We start from the raw sequence: 21,108 nt of genomic DNA on the forward strand, positions 1-21,108 counted from the left end.
TTTTTTCCCCCCCCTTCACCAGAGCAGGCTTTCTGCTCAAGTGAATGCGTTCTGCCTAAGTAGACAAACCCTCCATCCACAGGGACCGTGTGGGCGGCTGGGGACTAGCGAAGGCGCGGAGTGGACTCCGGCGGGTCGCCAGCACGCTCCGATAGGTTATAGAAACAGCCTTGCTCCTCGATATTTTAAATACCCAGAAAGTTGCAACAATCAGAATTTGATCCAAAATACTATTCACTGATACTTGACGTTGACAATGATGAGCTTGAGCTCCTGACGGGCCTCTGAGTCACCCAAGATTTAATTATGCTCAGCAGTAAAACCATCATTATTCCCTCTCATACTGACAGCATTTGCATGGTCCGCAGGGCTGACCGGAGCCCCTGGTGTTCACAGTCTATCTGATCGTCACCGCGGGGCTGGGCGGTGGGGCGGGGTGAGCGCCCCCAGCCCACAGACACAGAGAGGCTGAGGCATCAGCCCCAGACTGCTGAGCCGTGGACTCCTAATCCTCAGGGAGTACTTCCCTCAGCCACGGTGAAGCCGTAAGCTTTACGGTGCAAAGAGCGGCGGTGGGCTTCGTGATCTTTGTGGGGCCAGGAGCCTTCAGCAGGCGTGGTGAGTGGCTGGGCTTCTAGAGAGTTCCTGGCCAGATAGCGCATCTTCAGGTCCCTGTACACACTGGTGAGAGTGAGCTCACCTCTCACAAGCCAGGGGAGCCAAAGCTTCTCACCTGTGGCTGCCCTGGCTCCCCCCACCCCCACCCCTTAGGTATCACTAGCTTGCTCGCATGTGTTCATTAGTTTTAGCAAATATGCCTCGGGTCAGTCCTTCCCCCCCACCCCCCAGAGTTTCCAATTTACTATGAGAGACAGAAATACCAACCAGCAATCACAGTACAGCAGGGGTCCTTAACTTCATCAGACCTGTTGCTGCTGCTTTAATAGCAAGTATTTTATAGCACTCTTTACCATCCTGAAAGAAAATCCATGGATAATACCATATAATAGGCCCAAATACATACAGGTGAAGGAATAAGCCCTTGCAGCTACCTGGAAGAAGATGGGTCCAGGCAAAGAGAACAGCTTGTGCAAAGGCCCTGGGGCAGGGAGTTAGTGATGAGTGACGCCAGAGAGGTGAGGGAATACATGGGAGTAGGAGGCTAGATGGTGCAGGACCTTGAACGGGCCTGCTTAGCAGTTTTGAATCTTGATAAAGTCAGAACAGACATCAGGGACATGTTCTCACTGTTCTCGGGAGAGACATCAGGGAGAGCCCAGAGTCTCCATGTGGGCCCCTAGGGAAGAGTCCTGGGAGGAAGGGAGAAAGATAAGAAAAAAGAGGTAAGGTGAAGCAGAGGGGAAGTGGTGAGGCCTTTCTGAGGCTCAGAAGTATGAAGGTCGGTATTTGGGAGAGATGTGTGTTGTGGCTAGGATCTTGCCTGATCCACGACCAGAAGTCGCACGTCACCCTTTTACAAGTTAGTTTGTAATTTTTTGGTCTTAGAAATCATCCCGCTGGTTTAAAAAAAAAAAAGAAAAGAAAACAACACAAAAACATTTTTTCCTGATGCTAAAAAATAGCATGTTCGCAGTGGACGTGATAGAAGATACGAAGAGATAATCGTTGTTGACATTTTAGCGCGTTTGCTGCATTTCCTCCTTTCTTCTAGGTGTTTATATAGTGTTTTCCTTCTAATTAGTAGAATATGGTATCTGGATTTATGTTCCCTCCCGTGTCATTAGATATTCTTTGAAAACATGTGTTTAATGGCTATATATTATTCCTCTATTATGGATGGCCATAATTTATTCAGTCTATTCTCTTATAGGAAACAGTATCATCCACACCGCCACGGACATCCTCCTAGCCAAATCGTTCCATTTTCTTCCTTTAATTGATGGATTTTGGTTGGTATCCCAGACACATAGGCTCCATGCGTGGGAGGGAAAACGGTCAATCTGGGGTTTTCAGCGTCTGAATGACCAAATCAACAGATGTACAGCTGACGAGATTGTTTGAGAAGTCAGTCATTAAGACGGCAGAGAAAAGCCCAGCTTGACCCCCTCGGGGTTATTACAGTCAATGTGTAGCGACAGGCCCGATCTCCTAGACCAACTCCTCCACCCACCATCTGTGTTCGAATCGGCTGTAGCCTACGGGGTCTTTGTGTATACCCCAAAACACCTGCACCCCAGGCCCCGTGTTTCTGCAGTTTTATCCTGGGGAGCTGGGGCTCTGGGCCCTTCTGTGAATGCGGGAGCCCTCTCAGAGGTCACAGAATCACTCTCGACTCTGCGTTGTGGTCCCTCCTGCTGGTGTGCTGAATTTCAGAGTTATGGCTAATGATTCTTTTTCTTTTTAACTGATTATCTTTTTTTCGGACTAAAACAGACAATGTACTAGTTCTGGGAAATTGGGAAAACCCAGCAAACTTTGAAGAGAAGCCAATAAATGTCACCATGGTTCCATCTATTGAAAAGTTCTTTTGAGGGGGTAGTGTGTGGACAGGAGGGCAAAGTGGGTAAGCACTTGGGCTCTGGATCCATTGCTTACTAGCTGTGTGGCTCTGAGCAAGTTACTTGACTTTTCTGTGCCTCCGTTTCTTCCATTGTAAAATGGCTTTATTTACATTGTGGATGTTTTATTTGTCATGTTTTTTTTTTTTTTTTTTTTTGACAGAGATAGAGACAGCCAGCGAGAGAGGGAACACAAGCAGGGGGAGTGGGAGAGGAAGAAGCAGGCTCATAGCGGAAGAGCCTGATGTGGGGCTCGATCCCACAACGCTGGGATCACGCCCTGAGCCGAAGGCAGACGCTTAACCGCTGTGCCACCCAGGCGCCCCTGTCATGGGTTTTTGCACTGACTTTGATTTTTCAAGATGTCACATTAAACTTGAGTTTGGTGACTGAGCTTTTGGGCTCCTTCCAAATTTTTGCATTTACCTTACTCTTGTTCTGAGCCTGGAGCAGGCCAGCCAGACCCTGCTTCCCTTCTCCCTTCCTGGGTGTGGCTACCCTCTCCTGGCCTTCAGCCCACCTGCTGCCCTCTGGGCCTGAACTCTGACCTGCAGAGCCCTGTCTGGGTCAGGGAGGGCTACCGCGCTGGAGTAGGCCAGGCAACCCTGGAGAGAAAGGCTGTTTGCTGTAGTCTCCCCAGCAGCCTGATTAACATGCGGAGGAAAGATGCAAATTGAGGCAATCCTGCTGTTTTAGAAGAACTTAATATGTTTTTTTAAAAAGATAGGGCGAAAAGGCAGAAATTGCAGGAAATTATATTTTGCAGGAGCTGTTTATCTTCTCCACAGTTGATGCCAGAGAGGCGTGGGGTTTGGGAAAGCATTCCACGTGCTCAGAGAGCCCCGCCTCCAGCTGGGGCTGCACACAGCGGGACCTCTGACCTCAGCCAGGACTGGCTGCTTCCTCATCCCGCTGGCCCAGTCCCTCTATCGCCACCCCCCAGACTCTTCCTGGGGTCCATTCACTCACCTGCATTTAAGGGGAGCGGTCCAAGCCTTGTCCACGTGATATGACTATCGACATACCTCAGAGCCACCTCCAAAAGCACAGTCCCCCGGAAGGTGGGTGGGGGGATAGGGCATTAAGGAGGGCACGTGATGGAACGAGCACCGGGTGTCCTCCGCAACTGATGAGTCGCTGAGCTCCACCTCTGCAACTAGTAATACAGGATATGTTCATGAATTGAATTTAAATGAAATTAAATTAAGAAGAAAACAAGCCTAGTCCCCAGACAGCTACAGTTCCTTGTCTCAAGGACTCCCCATGGGGCGCGCACCCGTGAGGGAAGGAGCTTGCCTCGGTCACAGCCTAGAAGTCTCACTGCAGGTCTGCTTTATCCCCGTGCATTCGGCAATGGCACAACAGTACCGATGATCACAATGGGCTTTTGGCGAATGTTTCGGGATCTAGATTGGGTTAGGGAGGGCAGATTGGGTTGAGCGGCCGAATCGGGGGCCAGCAACACCTCAGGTGTTTGCCCTCAGCGGGGATAAGGTGTAGCTCACTGGAGGATTTTTCCAGTTAGCTGAATTTCAGAGCCAGGCTTTTCTTTCCTTTTTTTTTTTTTTTCTTTCTTTCTGTAATTTTAACTAGTTTGCACGGAGGAGGCCTTTCTAAAATGGATTTCACACTTCTCTGACTCCTCAAACTGAGGCTACAGAACATAATTAAACTTATCGGGATGATTCGGGGTCATCGTTTGGAATCTCAATTATTAAGCTTTGGAGCCAGACCGTCTTGTTCCGATCCCAGCATCTCCTCCTAACAGCTGTGTGGCTTCGGGCAAGGGTGTTAACCTCTCTGGGCCTCAGTTTCCCCATCTTTAAAATGGGAATAATAATGGTTCCTACCTCATGGGGTTGGCGAGAGGATTAACGGAGCTGACAGCCATAAAAATATCTGCTTACAGATTAGATAGAGCCATATCCTACCGCCACTTTCGTAGCTAACGCCAGTTCAACATTGGCGGTTGTGTGGGGTTCAGCCCAGGAGTAGATGGCGCTCCACAAATGTTGGCTCCCATCTTACAGCTGCTCCATGCTAGGCACCGTGGACCGGTGTTTGACATAAGCCCTTGGCTTTACTCTTCCCGCTGGGGTCCCAGGGGGCATTCTTACTCCATTCCCCCCCCCCCCAGGAGAACAGCCAGGCTTAGGGGACATTGCTTGCCGCAGGCTGCTCAGTGGATAGGTGGCAGAAGTGTGGCTCCAAACCGGGGGCCTTGGCTCCTGTGTACAATTCTGCGTCAGGTGCCGTGTGGGGACAGTGGTCCTCCCTGGGGAGCACTGAGTGGTCCTGGGAGTGATGATCTGTTACGTTCTGCATCCGTGTTTTTCTGCTCTTCCTCCTTCCCTTCCTGACCTTGCAGGGCCTCGAGGGGTTCTCCTAGAAGCAACAGTGAGAGCTCTTACCCCTGGATTTTGTGGCATCGGTTTTGGTTGGTTCAATATATGTGTGTATCTTATAGTCAACCCGTGCAGCGTGTTGCACGTGGCTTGCCTGTGTTCTTTCGGGTGAAATCCAGATGGGTGGGGTCACAGCTGGAGTTCCAACCAAGCCGGATCCTGGGGAAGCTGGAGGGGCTCTGGACTCCTGGACTGTCCCCTGAGTGCCAGCCTTCTCCACTGCCACCCCGTCACAGTATGCTCTCGGTGCCATCGGCACCGAAGCCTAAATTGCCCAGCATTAAAGGACAGGGTCATTGGCCTGTCCAGCAGGTTACTTTACAGATAAGGAAACTCAGGCTGAGAGCCCAGAACTGTTCCCGCTGCTGTCCTCAGCAGAGTTTGAAGGTCAGTATTTTCTGGTGCCACGGCCAACCGCCCCTGTGGGGAGGAGCGAGGGCCGGCTTTGTAAGCTTATGAATGGTGTAGTCCTGTAGGGCCTGAGCTCAGTTTAATGCCTGTTGTTGTATTTCCCCTTTCCCATGGGCCTCACCAATTCTATAGCCAGCATTGGGAGGAGCCCACTGGGTCCTAGGCCGCCTCCTTTTTCTAGGCCATGGGAGACAGCTCTCCAGGGAGACATTGAAAATGCTTCCTCCCTCCAACATGGAATGGGATCAGAACTTTCTTCTGCAGAGATACAGTGACTGCAGGGGGCGGGCTTAGAAGGCTAGAGATCTTTCTGGGAGGCTGAGGGGGTAAGCCCCGCCTGGGTGACCCTCTATGTGACCTTGGGCATATGACAGGCTTTAAAAGCCTCAGTTTCCTCATCTGTAAAATGGGCAGAGTAGTGGAGTTACTTCATATGGTTGTTATGCGGATTCAGTGAAATAATGTGCGCAAAGAGAAGGCTTCGCACGGTGACCTGGGTGTAGTAAGTGCTCCGTAAATCAGCCGGGCTCTTATTCCAGGCCTGACGTTCCAGGTTTCTCTGGAGGCTTTAGGATTCCCGGGGCTCCTAGGCCTTGCGAGCCCCCAGTCCAGTGCCTTCTTCCTCTCGGGTAGGCCATGAAAAGGGACATGATGAAAGTCATTACCTGAGCCCCTCCGTGTGCGGCCACTGTGCCTCAGCACTGCCCCCCCCAGCGCCTCCCTTGAGGGGCCACTTCCGGCCCAGGTTAACCCAAAGGCCAGCCCCTCCCTGCGCATACCCGCCCCGGAGTCTGAAGAAACCGGGAAGGAGGCCTCATGAACTGGCCTGCTCTCTCCCTCAGGGAGCGGAGTGACGTGCCGGAAGAGACGTGACTTTGAAGTCAGGTCATACGTGTTGAGTTGCCACTCTACCAGTTACCCGCTGGTGATCTGGGGCAGGTTAGCTGCTTCCACCCCCTGCTTCCTCCTTTATAAAAAAGCCACCAAGGATTACCTCAAGGGCTACAGGTGATAAGGAGCTCAGGGACTTGGCCATACGTATGGTGTCTGGTAAATGTGTGCTGAACGAACGAATGAGTGAGGGGAGGGATGCGCTGTGTTTGTTATTGTCAAATGTCCTTGAGGGAAGGCACGTGAGGGGGTGGGGGTGGGGCAGGGACAGAGGCCACGCAGATGGTGTGTACAGGGAAGGGCAAGAATACGATTAACCGTAATAGTTTGCACGGACATGGCACCTGGTGTGCGCCATACGCTGTTTCCAGCACTATTGTCATATCGACTCATTTCAGCCTCACAACAAGCCTCTGAGGTGGACTGCCGGTACCCAGTGTTACAGAGGAGACAACTGAGGCCAGACAGGGTGACAACTTGCTCTAGGTCACACAGCTAGAAAGGAATGGCACTGAAGCAGACAGCCTGGCTCCAGCAACCATTTTCTTTTTTCTTTTCTTTTCTTTTTTTTTCCCGGCAATCATATTCGTAACCATGACACCATACCCACCCCAAACCTTTGCCCGTGCCCTTCAAACACGCGGGAGGTTGCCTTTTCATCCCTGCCATCAGTTTGGTCCTCACTGCGCTGAGGGACACTGATCTCACGAGACCGTCTTCCCCTGTGAGAGGAAGGGGGCAGTGTGAGAGCTAGGTGACTTCCCGACAGGCCCCGGCCCTGAAGGCAGGCTGGGCCCCGGGGACTAGAAGACAAAGCCCTGAGCTCTGGCCACCTGGCAGCGGATCTGTCAGGATGCAGACCTTTCAGGTGGAAGAGGCCACATGGGGATGGATGGAGAAGAGGGCATGGGGGCATTTCTGCCCAGTGCCCTGTCGGCCGCAGCAAACTGAGGGGCTGGGGCCACATGAGGGGAAGGGTCCAGCAATCCTCACCAGGGCCTGGGTACCTTCTTTGTGCTCTTGGGCTGAGTGTGGCTTCAGCCAGGGCCGTGAACTGGTCAGGGCAGTCAGATCCCAGGGCTCGGCCTGGTGAACTTGGGGGAGTCGCTCCTTGCTTTGAGCCTTAGGCCCCCCAGCTGTAAAACGGGCCGTATCTACCTTAGAGAGTTGGGTGGGCCTCTCATGGATTAGTGGGTGTGAAAGTGATGTTCCATCCTTTTTTTTTTTTTTTTTTGAGATGTATTTATTTATTTGAGAGAGAGAGCGAGAGAGCGCGAGAGCAGGGGGAGGGGCGGAAGGAGAGGGAGAATCCCAAGCAGACCGCCCGCTCAGCACGCTCAGCACGGGGGCTCCATCCCATGAGCCTGAGATCACGACCCGAGGGGAAAGCAAGAGCCGGGCGCCTAACCAACTGCGCCACCCGGGAGCCCCAGCGATGTTTCATCTGGACTGTCCTCTAGGAGCCACCCAGGGTGTGAGGGGATGAGGCGGTGTGGACAGAGCGAGGGCTCTGAGGTCGGCAGACCAAGCTCGGAGTAGCCCTGGGCGGGTTGCGTCACCTCTCTGAGCCTCCGGGTAAAACAATAACGGATTCGCACACATCAGTACCGATGTGCCTGCACTCTGCCTAGCACTCTGTCTTTAGTCCTCGCAACAGCCCTTTGAGGTGAGTGCTGTGATCAGCCCCGTGTTACAGAGGGGAAACTGAGGCTCAGACAGGTTGCCTCCTTGTCTGAGGTCGCACAGCTAGAAAGTGCCCCAAGATTCAAACTGGGGCAGCCAGCTCCAGAATCCACCTGCTTCACCCCGGCAGCCGCCCCCCCCCCCCCCCCGCCACCAGCCACTGCTCCATCAGACCTGCCTGGTGGGGTTGTTTGAAGATGAAATGAGACCCCCCAATATTAGCCCAGGGCCTGGCCCTCGGTGGGTGCAGGGCAAATGCAACATGCTGTCCTTTAACCAGCTTGGTGCTCAGAATCCTCCTGTTTTCCAGGGCCTTGGGGTTGTGTTTCCATGGGGATTGGGGCGCCCTCCAGCCGTCTCCTGCCTCACATCCCCGTTCTCCCTCCTTCCCACCAGGATGTAGCCACAATGCAGTTCTGTGCCAACAAGCTGGACAAGAAAGATTTCTTTGGGAAGTCCGACCCCTTCTTGGTGTTTTACAGAAGCAATGAGGATGGAACGTAAGTTCCCTGACAGCGCTTCACCCCCTTTCCGGCAACAGGGAGGGAGGGGTGTGGTGACTTGCCAGGCAGGGGGGCTCCTGCTCGGGGGTAGTGCCCGGACACCTGGTTGGGAGCGGAGGGGAGGAGGGGCAGCTCCCAAGCAGCAGTGCCATTCTGAGGGTCTCAGCCACGGTGGGTGCTAGGCGTGCTGGAGGTGAGGGGAGTGGGCAAGAGCAGGGCTAGGGTGGGAACAAGGGGCTCCTCTGATAGCCCCTCCCTTCTTCCACGCAAATCAGTGCATGTCTCCAGCCCACCCCTCCTCAACCCACAGCCCTCTGAACACCCCACTACCCCACGTGCCCCCCACCCAACTACCACACGCCCAGCACGGCACAGCCAGACCCTGTTACCTGCCGAGCCCCACACCTTGCCATAGGCTTCATTCAAAACCGCACGCGTCTTTAAAGCCCCCATTTCCTCCTCTCCTCTCCCTAATCTGGAAGCCACCCACAGTATGACGGAAACACACACAACACGGCGACAAATGTAGGTCAGGCACGCACACGGATGCACGGATTCTAGGTTGAGGGTCTGGGGACCTTGGTCCACCCCACCGACTCGCTGTGGGACCCGGGGCAAGTTATGCCCCCTCTCTGGGCCTATTTCGTCATCAGGAAAATGAACGAGTTGGATTAGGCCGTCTGCACGGTCTCTCGAGGCGGCACCGCTCTGGGAGGCTGTGGCCACTTTCGGCCGGGCTGCTGCAGAGCTAGGGAGCGATGGGGCCAGGGAGGTTAATTAGAGAAACACTGCTGGAGAAGGGGAACTTGGAAGCAGGTTTGGAAGGAGAGGGAGAAAATGGGTTGGGGGGGGAGGGGCGGGAAGAATAACAGGCCAGAGAAACGGCGAGTACAAAGCAGGGGTGTCCGGAGTGGAGGGCAGAAAGGCCTCCTCCAAGTTCCCCTTGATTCTGGAACTCTGAGTGTGTGTGTGTGTGTGTGTGTGTGTGTGTGTTGGGGGGCAGGGAGGAACAGGGAGGAGGTGTGTTTCAGTTCCAGAGAAAACTGATTTTAAAACCTGAACGAACAAAACAAGGGAAATTAGGTATGATCATTTGCATAACAAAAGGAGTCTTTGTCTCACCAAAGGACTCCCAGCAGGATTTCTTTAAATAATTCTTGTTGACTTCGACTTGACTTGAGGGAGGGAGGGAAAGGGCCGACTGATGTTCCAGACGCCCACGGAAATGTCCACACAGGTCCCCTCCGGAGAGGCGATGCCTGGTCAGGCTGGGTCTGTCTCGGAGGTGAAGGCTGGCTGGCCAGGAGAGGGGTTTGGGAGCAGGAGAGGGGTGTGTTGCAAAGTGTTTGCCAGTGATTGTTCTAGCAGAGCCTGTGTAGGATGGGTGGGGAGGGGGCAGGGAAGAGGGAGAGACTCGTGACTGACACCATGAACAGGTGGGAGGTGCTGAGCGCAGGCGAGCATCGCTGGGGAAATGCAGGGAGGAAGTGGGGAGGGGAGGACGGGGGCAAAAGGACAGTGAGCAGACCTCACCAGGCAAGACTGGGGTGGCCACTGAAGTCAGAGCCCCTCCCCGGTAGTGGAGCTGTGGGAAACCCAGAGTGTTAAAATGGCAAAGGAGCCGGTCAGATGGGGGAGGCGATGTGAGTTTATTTGGGGGCGAGTTTCACTTGAAGCATAAGCTGGATCTCTCCAGGAGGGGACACCAAGGGCAGTGGGAGACACCCACCCAGAGGCTCCCAAAGGGTGGGCCAGTCTGCGGGCACAGGTCAGAGGCTGCCCTGGTGGAAGTAGGGTGATTACCCAGGGTTTGAGCAGAAACGAGTAGAAGGTTTGGGAGACACCCCCAGTTAGGAAGAGGTCAGGAGGAAGGTCATCGGTGAGGGAACCCAGGGAGTGGAATGTCCTGGAAGGAAAGGGGAGGAAGCATCCACAGAGCACCGCCTGTGCTGCGGGCACTGTAGAGTGAGTATGTGACAGAGAGCAGGGTTCTGGCGGGCTGCCTGCTGTGTGCCTTTAGGCAAGTCTCTTAACCCAATAGAACTTTCCGGAATGATGGAAATGTTCTGTGTCTCACTGTCCAGTACGGTTGCCATTAGCTACATGTAGCTGTTGAGTATGTGAAATGGGGCTCGTGTGACTGAGGAGCTTAACTTTTAATTTAATTTAGATTAATTTCAAGGTAAACAGCCCCATGTGGCTAGTGGCTACCATACTGGACAGTGCGCCTATAACCTCCCCCTCAGTTTCTTGGTATGTGCAGTCGGGATAATCCTACCACCTTCTTCACAGGGTTGCTGTGAGGACCAAATGAGCTCATATGTGTCATGAGAATGGGGCCTGGCAGTGTTAGCTACTGGTCCCCCCCCCCCATTTTACAATGAAGGGGAAGCTCAGAGAGAGAGAAAGCCACTTGCCTGGGGCTGCACAGCTGGCAGGAGGGGCCCTGGGACTGGAGCCTCACCCGTCTGACCCGTGGGTTCATGCTCTCCCATACCGCGCCCTGAGTGGATGTTGGGGTGAATTGAGTTGAGCCAGGAGATGTCTGCATTTCCATGCCAGGGCCCGGCCCCCATGGCAAATGTAGCAGCGAGGTGAGGGGTCTGTGGATTTGGTGATGAGGGGCTTGGGGGACCTTAAAGAACACAGCTTCAGACCAGAGCCTGAAAGCAGAAACAAGACTTCACAGGGCTCAGGGAGAAGCACTGAGGGAGGCAATTGGGCTAAGAGCTGAGAAGACCCGGCCAAGAAATTGGTTGGCAAAGGAGAAGAGACAGAGAAGTCGGTGGGTCCAGAGAGAAGGAGGGGCTGGGAGGGGCCACAGCAGGTGGACGGGACTGTTCCAGGTAGGAGGTCTCTGGAGCCCAGCCTGGGCCTCTGCACACTCGAACTTCCCTCCCTTTGCAGCCCAGTGGCTGCTCCTGATTCTCCCTCCCGCGCCCCCCTCCCCAACCCTTTCCTCTTCCTGCCTTAACTGCCTGCCCCAACTTGGGCAGCCATGGCCCCCTCCTGTCCCCGTCCCCATTCCTGTCCTCGTCACCAGCTCCGGGGTGTGTGGGGAGGTCTCCCACATGTATCTCCACACTCCAGTGGGCGGGCGAGAAGGAGCAGAGAAGAGAAACGCTGAGCCTTGGTGACAGGAATGACATTTTGACTTGAAAATTGCCAGAGAAGAAATGGCAGAGGCTGTGTGGGCACGGGCGGGGCCCAGGCACTTTCCAGGGTGACCTTTCCAGGCTGGGAGGTGGCTGGGGGGAGGCTGGGAAATCTCAGGGGGACAGCCTCTGCCTCCAGCTCCGCTCTGGCTCCTGGCTGCCCCTCCGTGTTGGCAGGGCAGGCTGCCAGGACGGGGCCAGCAGGCATGGCATGGGGAGTGGGCAGGGACGCTGGATTGGAGCCCGGCGGGGTAAGCCAGTTCGACACTTTCCGTTTGCAAAGCAGGCATGTGGATTCAGACTGGAAGAGCTGAAAGTGTCTTAAAGATTGTCTAAGCCAGGGGCCTCACTTTCACTGCCTTTGAAATGCCAGTGAAAGCTGTGGAAACTCTCCTCTGAGACATACATCTATTCATTAGTTTGTTCCAAAAAAAATATTTAGTGAACACACTTACTCAGTGCCAGGCACTGGTCTGGATACACCAGGGATCAAGGAGGACCAAGCCCTTGTCTTTACAGAGCTTGCATTTTAGTGACAAACCATAAAATAAATAAGGAGAAACATAGACTATGTCAAATGTCAAATGATAACAGGTAAAATAGAAAAGAAGCATGGAAGGGGACTAGGGGATGTCAGGGTCAGGGGACCAGGGGTATACATTTTCTATCAGGGCAGGTGCTTATATCAGACGGGTGACGTATGAGTAAAGACCTAAAGGAAGTGTGGAGGTGAGCCGTAAACATGGGAATCTGGGGAGACAATGCTCTAAGCAAGCATATCAAAGTCACCCACCCAAGTTCACCCCGATTTCAGGGGTTCACAAACCCCTAAATCCCATCCACAGATCCTTCCGTGGTCTCAGATGAAGAACATCTGACAGCAGCCAACTCCCTGAGTTTACAAGGAGGGATTGACTTGTTCAAGGTCACCTAGAGAGGCGGGGGAGGGGGGCAGAACCCATTATCTCCTGACACTCCCCACCTGCTGCTGGGAATCCTCTCTCAAGTGTCATCAAGAAACGGCCATCTATGGGGCGCCTGAGTGGCTCAGTCAGTTAAGCACCTGCCTTTGGCTCAGGTCATGATCCCTGGGTCCTGGGCTCCTTGCTCAGTCCAGAGGTCTGCTTCTCTCTCTCCCTCTGCCCCTCCCCCTGCTTGTGCACGCTCATGCTCTCTCTCTCTGTCTCAAATAAATAAATAGTCTTTTAAAAAAATGGCCATAGTTAGTGCCTGGATGCTGCTGGTGACGGGCAGCTCATCACCTCATGAAGCTCTGGCTTCCACTGTGTGGCAACTACGGAGATTAATCGGTGGGTCCCTCTGTTGACCTGGATTCTGCCTCCCTTGGTTTGGACCTGACGCCTTGCGTCTCTTCTTCACCAGGTTCACCATCTGCCACAAGACTGAGGTCATGAAGAACACCCTAAACCCAGTCTGGCAAACCTTCTCCATTCCTGTGAGAGCGCTCTGCAACGGGGACTACGACCGGTGAGATGAGAGCCTGTCCCTCCGGGGTGCAGGGCATAGGGTGTAGGTGCGAGCTGTCCGGGCAGTATGGGTGGAGCCCCTTGTGGCTGTGCTGTCCCTGTCCCTCACCGCCCTGGGCAGTGTCTGCCTCCATCTCCTCACAGGCCTGCCTCCCCACCCTGCCCTGCCACTGTCCCCCTGGTCTGGCAGCCCTCCCCCGGTGGGGACCTCCCCAGACTGGGGGAATGAGGGGCCAGGGAGCCCCAGTGGGTGCTGGGTGTGCCGGTCTGGAGCTCTCCGCAGCCGGTCTCTTGATGATTTCCAGTGGAGGGGCAGGTGGGGGCAGAATGGGGTTTCTGGATGCAGGCAGGGGTGGCCACAGCAGCCCCGACTCCTAGCAGATGGACCCTGGGGAGTCAGGACCCCAAGATGAATGGGGCATGAGGGGCGGAGTGCGGAGAATTCGTGCAAGTTGGTTGGTGTGCTGCAGCCTGCTCTGCGCGTCCGCTCTCGCCGTCATTGTTCACGTGTAGGTTGTTGCGTGTAGATACCGGGGACCCGGTTTCTAACCCTGGCTCTGTGACTAAAAGGTGCTGTCAATCTGGGCAAGCTTTGACCTGTCGGAGTCTCAGTTTCCTTCTCTGTAAAATGGGTTTTAAACGTCCGCCTACCTTCAAGGGCTGCTTAGAAGCTCACGTGCCACAACCTACACAAGAAAGCCCGGGTGTGCATAAAATACCAAATCCCGCATTTTGTCCGCAAACGTTTAGTGACTTCCTAGCGTGCGCCGGGCACCGCGCTAGATGCTGGGAAATCAGCAGGAAACCAAACACACGGTCTTTACTCTTCACCCGACCTTGTGGAGTTTACGTTCTCGTGGGGGAGGCAGACATGAATCCGATAATCACACGAAGAAACATATAACGTGTTGTGCCGAGTGCCGGGGAGCGGGGGGCAGTAGGGGCTGCGTGATGGCATCGGTCTGTGCGAAGTCACGAGAACCCGGCCTGGTTTCCCGGTGATCGCTGTTGCCGCCGGAGGAGCTGCCAGACGGGATGGGACGCAGGCCGGGCTGCCCGGGGAAGCCTCGAGGAAGCTGGGCCTCTGCTGGCCACCCGGACAGAAACACTGGGGTGTCCCAACAGACCCCTCAGGGCATCCTGGCTGATGCCGTTGGCAGGGGCTCCCTGGGACTCTGCTTACAGTGGCTCCTGACTGGGGTGTGTGTGGGGGGTGGAGAGGGAATGACAGCATCCATGGCCTTCAGACACCCCCGTCTCCCTCCAGGAAACCCTCTGGCTGCCCTATGAGGTGGCTGATCCAGGAGATGAGGTGGCTTCTTTTCCTGCCTCTTAGCTTGGACTGATCGGCCAGTCTGTTCCACAGGCGGTCACTGGGCAACTACTATGTGCTCAACGCTATGCCCGTAGCTGTGTGGCTTTCAGGGGAATGGAGCCGTGTTTCCATCTCTGGGGAGCCTCTAGTCTGACCCCAGGGAGCTCAGATGTGCACACATCTGCATTTTAGATAGCTAAATAATTGTGCAAAATGAGTCTGGAGACAAAAATAGGCACTCCAGCCAAGCGAAGCCCGGTTACATGTCTGGCCGGGTCCTGGGGCTTCTGGGGGGTTGGGGAGCAGAAGAACAATCTGGTTGGAGCAGTAGGGTGTAAAGGAGGCTTGGGGAAGGCTGGGAGGTGCCAGTGGGGGGCTGGGGGGGCAGGTATTGGTTCCTGGAAGAATGGCTGAGAGGTGACAGGAAAGGAGGGGAAATTCAAGGTTGGGGGATGGAAGAGCGTGGCAGTTCAAATCTCCCAGGGCGGGAGGAATTGGGATCTCTGGCCCCACTACCCAGAGGTTGTTGGGGGTCCAGCTCACCCCTGACAACCCTGCACCCTCAGAACCCAGCCTTGTCAGGGACAGCTCAGAGACCTGGGCTCACTGTTCGGCCACCCGAGGAGGTGAGGGTACAGGTGGTGGGGAACACCTCCAGAGACCCCCATCGCCCCTCGCAGGCTGAGCCCCAGATGGTTTCCCTGCAGCATGGCCAGGCAGCTCAGACCCTTCTCCACGGCCGGGAATAGATTGACCGTGACGTGACTGACAGTGGTGTTAATGGAGGGGGCCAGGCATGTCACGCGGCCCCTCTGCCACAGAGCTCTAGGGTGACCTATGTACCCAACAGCCGCTTGGGAGGTGCAAGTGTCTGGGAGGCCCTCTCAGCAGGAGAGGGAGGGGTTTGGGCAGGAAAACAAGCCACTTTTCCTCTTCCCCTGAGGCACGTCTTGCAGCTCACAGAACACGTTCCGTTTCATCCAGCAGCCGCGCCTTCCAAGCCGGCCGGGCCTGGGCACGTGCTGGGGCTGCGGGTATAGTGAGCGTCAGACCCAGGCCCCCCTGCTAGCTTGCTCCCGGGCCAGAGTGGGAGACAGACAGCTCATAATAACAATAGCAGCAGCAGCAGTAGTAATAGTAGTAGCGAAGGTTCCTGTAGCACTTCTGTGGTAATTTACGTATGTGAACTAATTCATTCTTCCAACATGTAGTATTTCCCCTGAAAAAGGTGCTAATACTGTCCACATTGTACAGGTAAAGAAATTGAGGTCCACAGAGGTTAAGTAGCTCGCCTAGGATCTTACTGCCAGTCAATGGCAGAACCAGGATTTGGAGCCAGGCAGGCAGGTACAGAATCTATGTTTGTGACCCGCATGCTCTGATGCCAAATGGCTGAGACGGGTGTGAGTGGGTCCGTTTGGAGGAGGGCTTGCCCAGGGACTCGGGGCAGGTCTGCTTTGAGCCTGGAGGTGAAGATTCAAAGGCCTTGCCATCTGCCTAGATCTGAGCTGAAAGGGACGTAGAGGTCATTCGTGTTTGGAGCTGGGGTTGAGAGACAGAAACAGAAGGGTGACAGGGAGCCAGAGTGGGCAGCTGTGGGACAGGCACGGCAGTGCTCTGCCAGGGGGAGGGGAGGACAGAGAGCTGGCAGAGGCGACGTGCCGAGGCCCTGCATGGGTCGGGAACAGGAGGGAGACACGGAGATGGTCAGAGAGCTAAGAGGGTACCTGGAGAGGGCGGCTGGGGGCAGGAGCCGAGAGGGGAGAATCGAAACAGAAGTATCAGCTCCTACTGTGGAGAAGAGGGCCGGGAGGGTGAGAAGCAAGGAACTGTGAGGAAGGATAGTTTTCTCGGCATAATGAGGGTGGAAACCAGTTAAGATCACTGAGTCTTTCAGACATGGGTCGAATTGTGCCCTAATTGGTTTAAACACATTATCTTATTATGTGAATTTAAGTTTCACAGGAACCCTGGAAGTTGGGTCCTAGTGCCATGCCCATTTCACAGATGGGGAAACAGAGGACTGGAGCTTATGTATCTTGCCAAAGCGAGGAGAAGGTCCATTTCCCTTCTCCGGAAGTTGCCTTCTCCAGAGGCAGGGTGTCCCCCCCACCCCCGCCTTTGCTGTGTCTCCAGTTCAAACCCAAGCAAGCCAGCTGAGCGGAGCTGGTGTCAAGAGCAGAGCCAGGGCAGCCCTCCCGTGGGGTGAAGTGGGTGATGACAAGAAGCACTTCCCCAGCCCTTCCTGAAGTCCCTCTACTCTCTCCTGGAACATTCTGTAACTTGAGGGTTTATTCCCCCTTGAGCCAGAGTCTCCTGGTCCGGCTGCTGTCCCTCGCTCACACCTTAATGTTGAATGAGTGGATTTGAAGAGGGTGCCGGTGTCACTGCCTGCCCCAATGAGGCCCGACACCCCTCTTCTTCCCCGAAGCCGCTAGGACCGTTGGGCTGACTCAGTCAGTTTAGGGCCCACCCCTGGGGACCTGTCAGCCCTTACGCCTTCCCGCCCCAGAGAGGCTCATTAGGAGGCAGACGGCGGCTCTGCTCGGGGGAGACTATAGATAGAGCTGTGGGGGTGCGGCTGTGCCGAGAGGGAGGCCCGCGGTCTTGGCCGGCGTCCCTCAGCCCTGCTGGCCTGCTGAGGCCCACACAGACCCAGCTCTGTCACTGCAGCCCCAGGCGGCCAGAGACCCGCAGGACACTGGCTCCCGGCCCCAGGCCTGGCTTCACAGTCGAGCTGCTGCGTGATTAGAGGAAAGCCACACACACTCCGGGCTTGCCTTTGTGATTCTCTGGAAGGACGGAATTGTTACTTTGTGGTGACTTCACGAAGTTGAGAGATCTCAGTCAGGCGACAGAGATTTAATAATATTTATATTACGTGCTATATGCTAGGCACTGTTCTAGAAGCTGAAGATACAGCAGGAACCTAAGCAACCCAAACTCCCTGGTCTCGTGGAGCTGACATTTTCACGGTGAATAACAATTGTTTAGGAGACAGGGGCTGGGACGAAAGGCTGGAACAGAACATGTGTCCAATACTGCTGTGAATGACGTGTGAATGACGTAGCTGACTTCTCACAACAACCCCAAAGTAGGTGCAATTACCCCATCTTACAGAGAGGTAAACAGAGGCCGGGGTGGTGGTGGGGGGTAAGCCAACTGCCCAGGGCTACACAGCCGGTACCCACAGCCTTCTCTGGTTCCCTCGCTGCCTCCCAGATTAGGGGCTCCGTGTTCTGAGCCTTTAATGCCAAATAAGATGTTCGTCTTGTGGGTAGCAGAGGCCCATTTCATTGTGCCACACCCAGGGGCCCCTCCTCTAGAGTCCCGTCCACAGAAGTCACAGTTGGTCTGACGCGAGCCTTCATTAGGCCTGTGCTAAGGGGCTGTGCCTACGTGAGGTGTCCAGCCAGGGCTGGACAGGAGTAGTCGGAGCTGTGCGTGGCTGCTGCCGCTGCCTGGCCCTAACCTAGGCACCAGTTCCCTCACCTCCTCCCCGGGTGCTGGAGGCTGCAGCCTTGGGGCTGATCAGACCCCAAGCTGCAGCTGTCCCCGGAGGTTGGGCTGAGTTTGCACAGGAATCTCACCCAGGGCTCTCAGCCTCAGCTGCAAGTGAAAATTCCCCAGGGAGCTTCTAACAATCCCCCCCCGCCCGGGCTGTACCCCAGACCAACTGACTCTGAGCCTCTGGGGTGAGGCGCCGTTGTCAGGATTGCTAACGCCCAGGGGATCCAGTGAGCAGCCTGCGGGGAAACCCAGCGCTCTCCTCCAGAGAAGTTCGGTGGCTCTGGCTGTGCATTCCAGGCAGCCTGGGGACTTGCCAAAACTCCCCGAACCTGAGTACCATCCAGACCAACTAATCAGGCCCTCGGGTCCTGGGATTTAAAAAACAAACAAACAAAAAACTCCTCAGTGGTTCTGGGAGGTATCCAAGGCTGTGGCTCTAACTGGGGTCCTCCTACAGCCTCTGAGCATGTGGCTGTCACTGCTCCAGTCGCCTGAGGGGCTCGTGTTGGTGGTCTCAGGAGAGGCCCTCCTTGCTGGGGTCCCCGAAAGTCCCCTGCAGAGCCGCGCGGCCCTGGGAAGGACTGGGGGACTTTGGCATTGTGGGGTAGGGTCCTGGCTCCGACCCTCGCCAACTCTGTGACCCTGGGCACGTCCCTTAGGGCTCAGCTTCCCCATCTGAAAATGACCATGTCCGGCAGAGCCGCTTGGGAAGCCTTTCAGCTAGATCCCCGGGCTCTGCCCAGAGCCGCCAGGAACTGGACCTGGGGCTGTGTATGTCTGAAAAGCTCCCCGGTGATCGGCCAGGTGGCCAGGCTGGGATGCCACTGAGGTCACTTCCAGCCTTGTCATTCCAGGAATTGGAAGTTGCAGAGCCCAGGTACCCAGGCAGGAGTGTCCCTGATTTAAGCAAATTCCCACGAAAAGCAATCCAAGCGTGGCCGAACGCCAGAGCGGAGAGGAGGCGGCGTTCTTACGGGGACCCACCTGGCGCGCTCAGCTTTGCAGCTGCTCTGCAAGGCCGCTATCGTCCCTCCCTGAAAAGGACGGCCTGTGGCTCAGAGAGGTTCAGTGACCTCTCCAGCTCCCACAGCACCCGCACGCCAGCCTCCTTCCTCTCTTTCCAGCTCACAGCCCACCTTCAGGGGCCTAGATTTTTTTTCCTCTCCACACAATCCCCTTCAGAGAGACGTCGTTTTTTGTCTTTCATAAGAATTTAGAGGATTTCTTGAAATGACGGGCTTCCGTGCCTGCCCCATTTAACAGTATGGTCCCCCAAATCCCGGCTGGTGCACGACCTCGCAGGCGGTCCTTCACGGGGAGCAGCTGCTGCCCTGTGGCGGGCAGACCCGCACCCCGCCCTCACGCCCGGGGGAGGCTCATCTGCGGGGACACAGCGCCTCCTGCTGGGGGCCGCGCCACCCCGAGGCCGACTCCTCGCAGACCCGCCGAGAAGGGCTGCGGCCCTGGGCGAGAACATCTGTCACTGGAGGACAGGCCCAGGCCGCTGCCTCTGGGAGCCCCGTTTAGGACTGACGGCTGAAGACCCCGACTTCCCTCGCCTCTGGCGCCTCCCCGGACCCTGAGCCCGCAGGGGGACCCTGGCAACTCCCCCTTCCCTGGGCCTCCCTGGAGGACCACCGGCACCAAGGGTTAACCCGCAGCCCTCCACCTCCCTCCTCCCACCTCTGGTCGGCTAGCTCGTTGCCATGGAAACGGGCTAAAAATAAAATGGGCTCCCAAAGCCCAGCCCCAGGCACAGGAGTCAAAACAAACTAATTAAAGCAGCCAGGCTAAGATGTGAAGATAATTACACCCTCACTCAGGAGCCAGTCGTGGCAATGGAAGAGCTCAGCAGGCCGCCCCTGACTGGGGGGGGGGGTGGCTGGGGCGGGTGGCTGGGCCCCTCCCTGCCCGGCGGGGCTGGTTCCCCGCCGCTCAGACTCCTCCGCAGGGGGTCCCACCAGCGTGTAGTCTTGTAACCCCTCCCCAGGAGAGCCCAGCCAGCTCTGGCCTGAGATCCCACCCTCCCACCGCGGTGCCCCCAACCCTTGATAAACCCACACTATGGCTTCATGCTGGGGTGGCCAACGGTGGGGTGAGCTGAAGTCTGAGGCTGTTTTTCCACATCGGCCCTGAAACTCCGGGAAGTCCCTACACGGCTTTCGAGATGTCTCTGTCCCTAAGCCCTTTGCTAAAAGGCCTCAAGGTAGTGCCTTTGTCTGCTGGTGGGGGTCTCTGCACCTGCTTCTGGCCCCGGGGGCATGGGAAGGGTCTTGTCTCAGGGCCGCACAGTTGCGGGGTCAAGCCCACGCCACCACGGGCCCTTTGCCTTGCAGGACCATCAAGGTGGAGGTGTACGACTGGGATCGTGATGGCAGGTAAGCGGGCAGGAGGACAGAGGTGAGCAGGGATGAGGGCAGCCGGAGGGGTGGATGGGCCTCTCCTCTCCTTGGAGAGCATAGGCCCATGGCAGCTCTGGGGGTGAGGGGGCCTGAGTCTTCAGTGGGAAGTCTGCTGCCCCAGGGACTTGTCCCCGCCCGGTTCCACTGAGGCACCAGAGGATCTCTGTCCTGCAGGCCGTGGCTCCGGGGGCATAAAAGGCCTCTTTTCCTCACATAGCTGCCTAGCAACAAGCTGGGGCCGAAAACCTCAGCACATTTGGGAGAATTCAGATTTTCTGAAACATGCCTATTCGAATGTACAGATACAAGTGACCCCCCTGAGCATTCATGTTGTCTGTGTGAGGCTAAGCATTGTGGGGTGACCGAGGTGCAGAAGACAAGCTCAGCCCGCAGAGACTCCCCGAGTCTAGTGGGGAGGCCCTTGGTGCATCAAAGGAACTGTTGCAGGGAGCAGGCCCTGAGGGAGTGGGCTGCGGGAAGGGTAAGCTTTGACGCACGCACATGGTCCCTGGACGCAGTACCTCAGTTGGGCCAAGCCTGGCCAGGAGGAGGCCACTTCTCACTCGGGGTTTGAGAGGCCAGAGCCTCCCTGGCTGCGAATGTAAGTGCCCCGAGGAGCAGTGTTGCTGGGAGTTCATAGATGGAGACGCGAATGGGCCTCTCCTGGCTCTAGTCCAGAAACCTCATGGCTCCCACTTGTCTGTTGGCCCACACCCAATAGGTCATCCTGACTTTTGGAACTTCCTCCCTTCTGTGGCACTACTAGGGCTGTTGTAAGGGGGCTTTCAACCCCATAATCTCCCTCCGTAAGCTCTCAAGTCTGTGAG

At 55.9% G+C, this 21,108-nt stretch overlaps 1 protein-coding gene across 1 annotated transcript in view; it reads left to right on the top strand.

The window, feature by feature from the left end:
- CPNE5 (copine 5) overlaps positions 1-21,108 on the top strand; it is an 88,285-nt gene that overhangs the window by 45,845 nt on the left and 21,332 nt on the right. Inside the window, exons 9-11 of the mRNA XM_040644674.1 lie at positions 8,306-8,409; positions 12,951-13,055; positions 20,216-20,257. Coding sequence (XP_040500608.1) covers positions 8,306-8,409; positions 12,951-13,055; positions 20,216-20,257 — 251 coding nt within the window. The remainder of the gene's footprint in view (positions 1-8,305; positions 8,410-12,950; positions 13,056-20,215; positions 20,258-21,108) is intronic.

The sequence above is a fragment of the Ursus maritimus genome, unplaced genomic scaffold (assembly GCF_017311325.1).
Source record: "Ursus maritimus isolate PB19 unplaced genomic scaffold, ASM1731132v1 scaffold_30, whole genome shotgun sequence".
Classification (NCBI taxonomy): domain Eukaryota; kingdom Metazoa; phylum Chordata; class Mammalia; order Carnivora; family Ursidae; genus Ursus; species Ursus maritimus.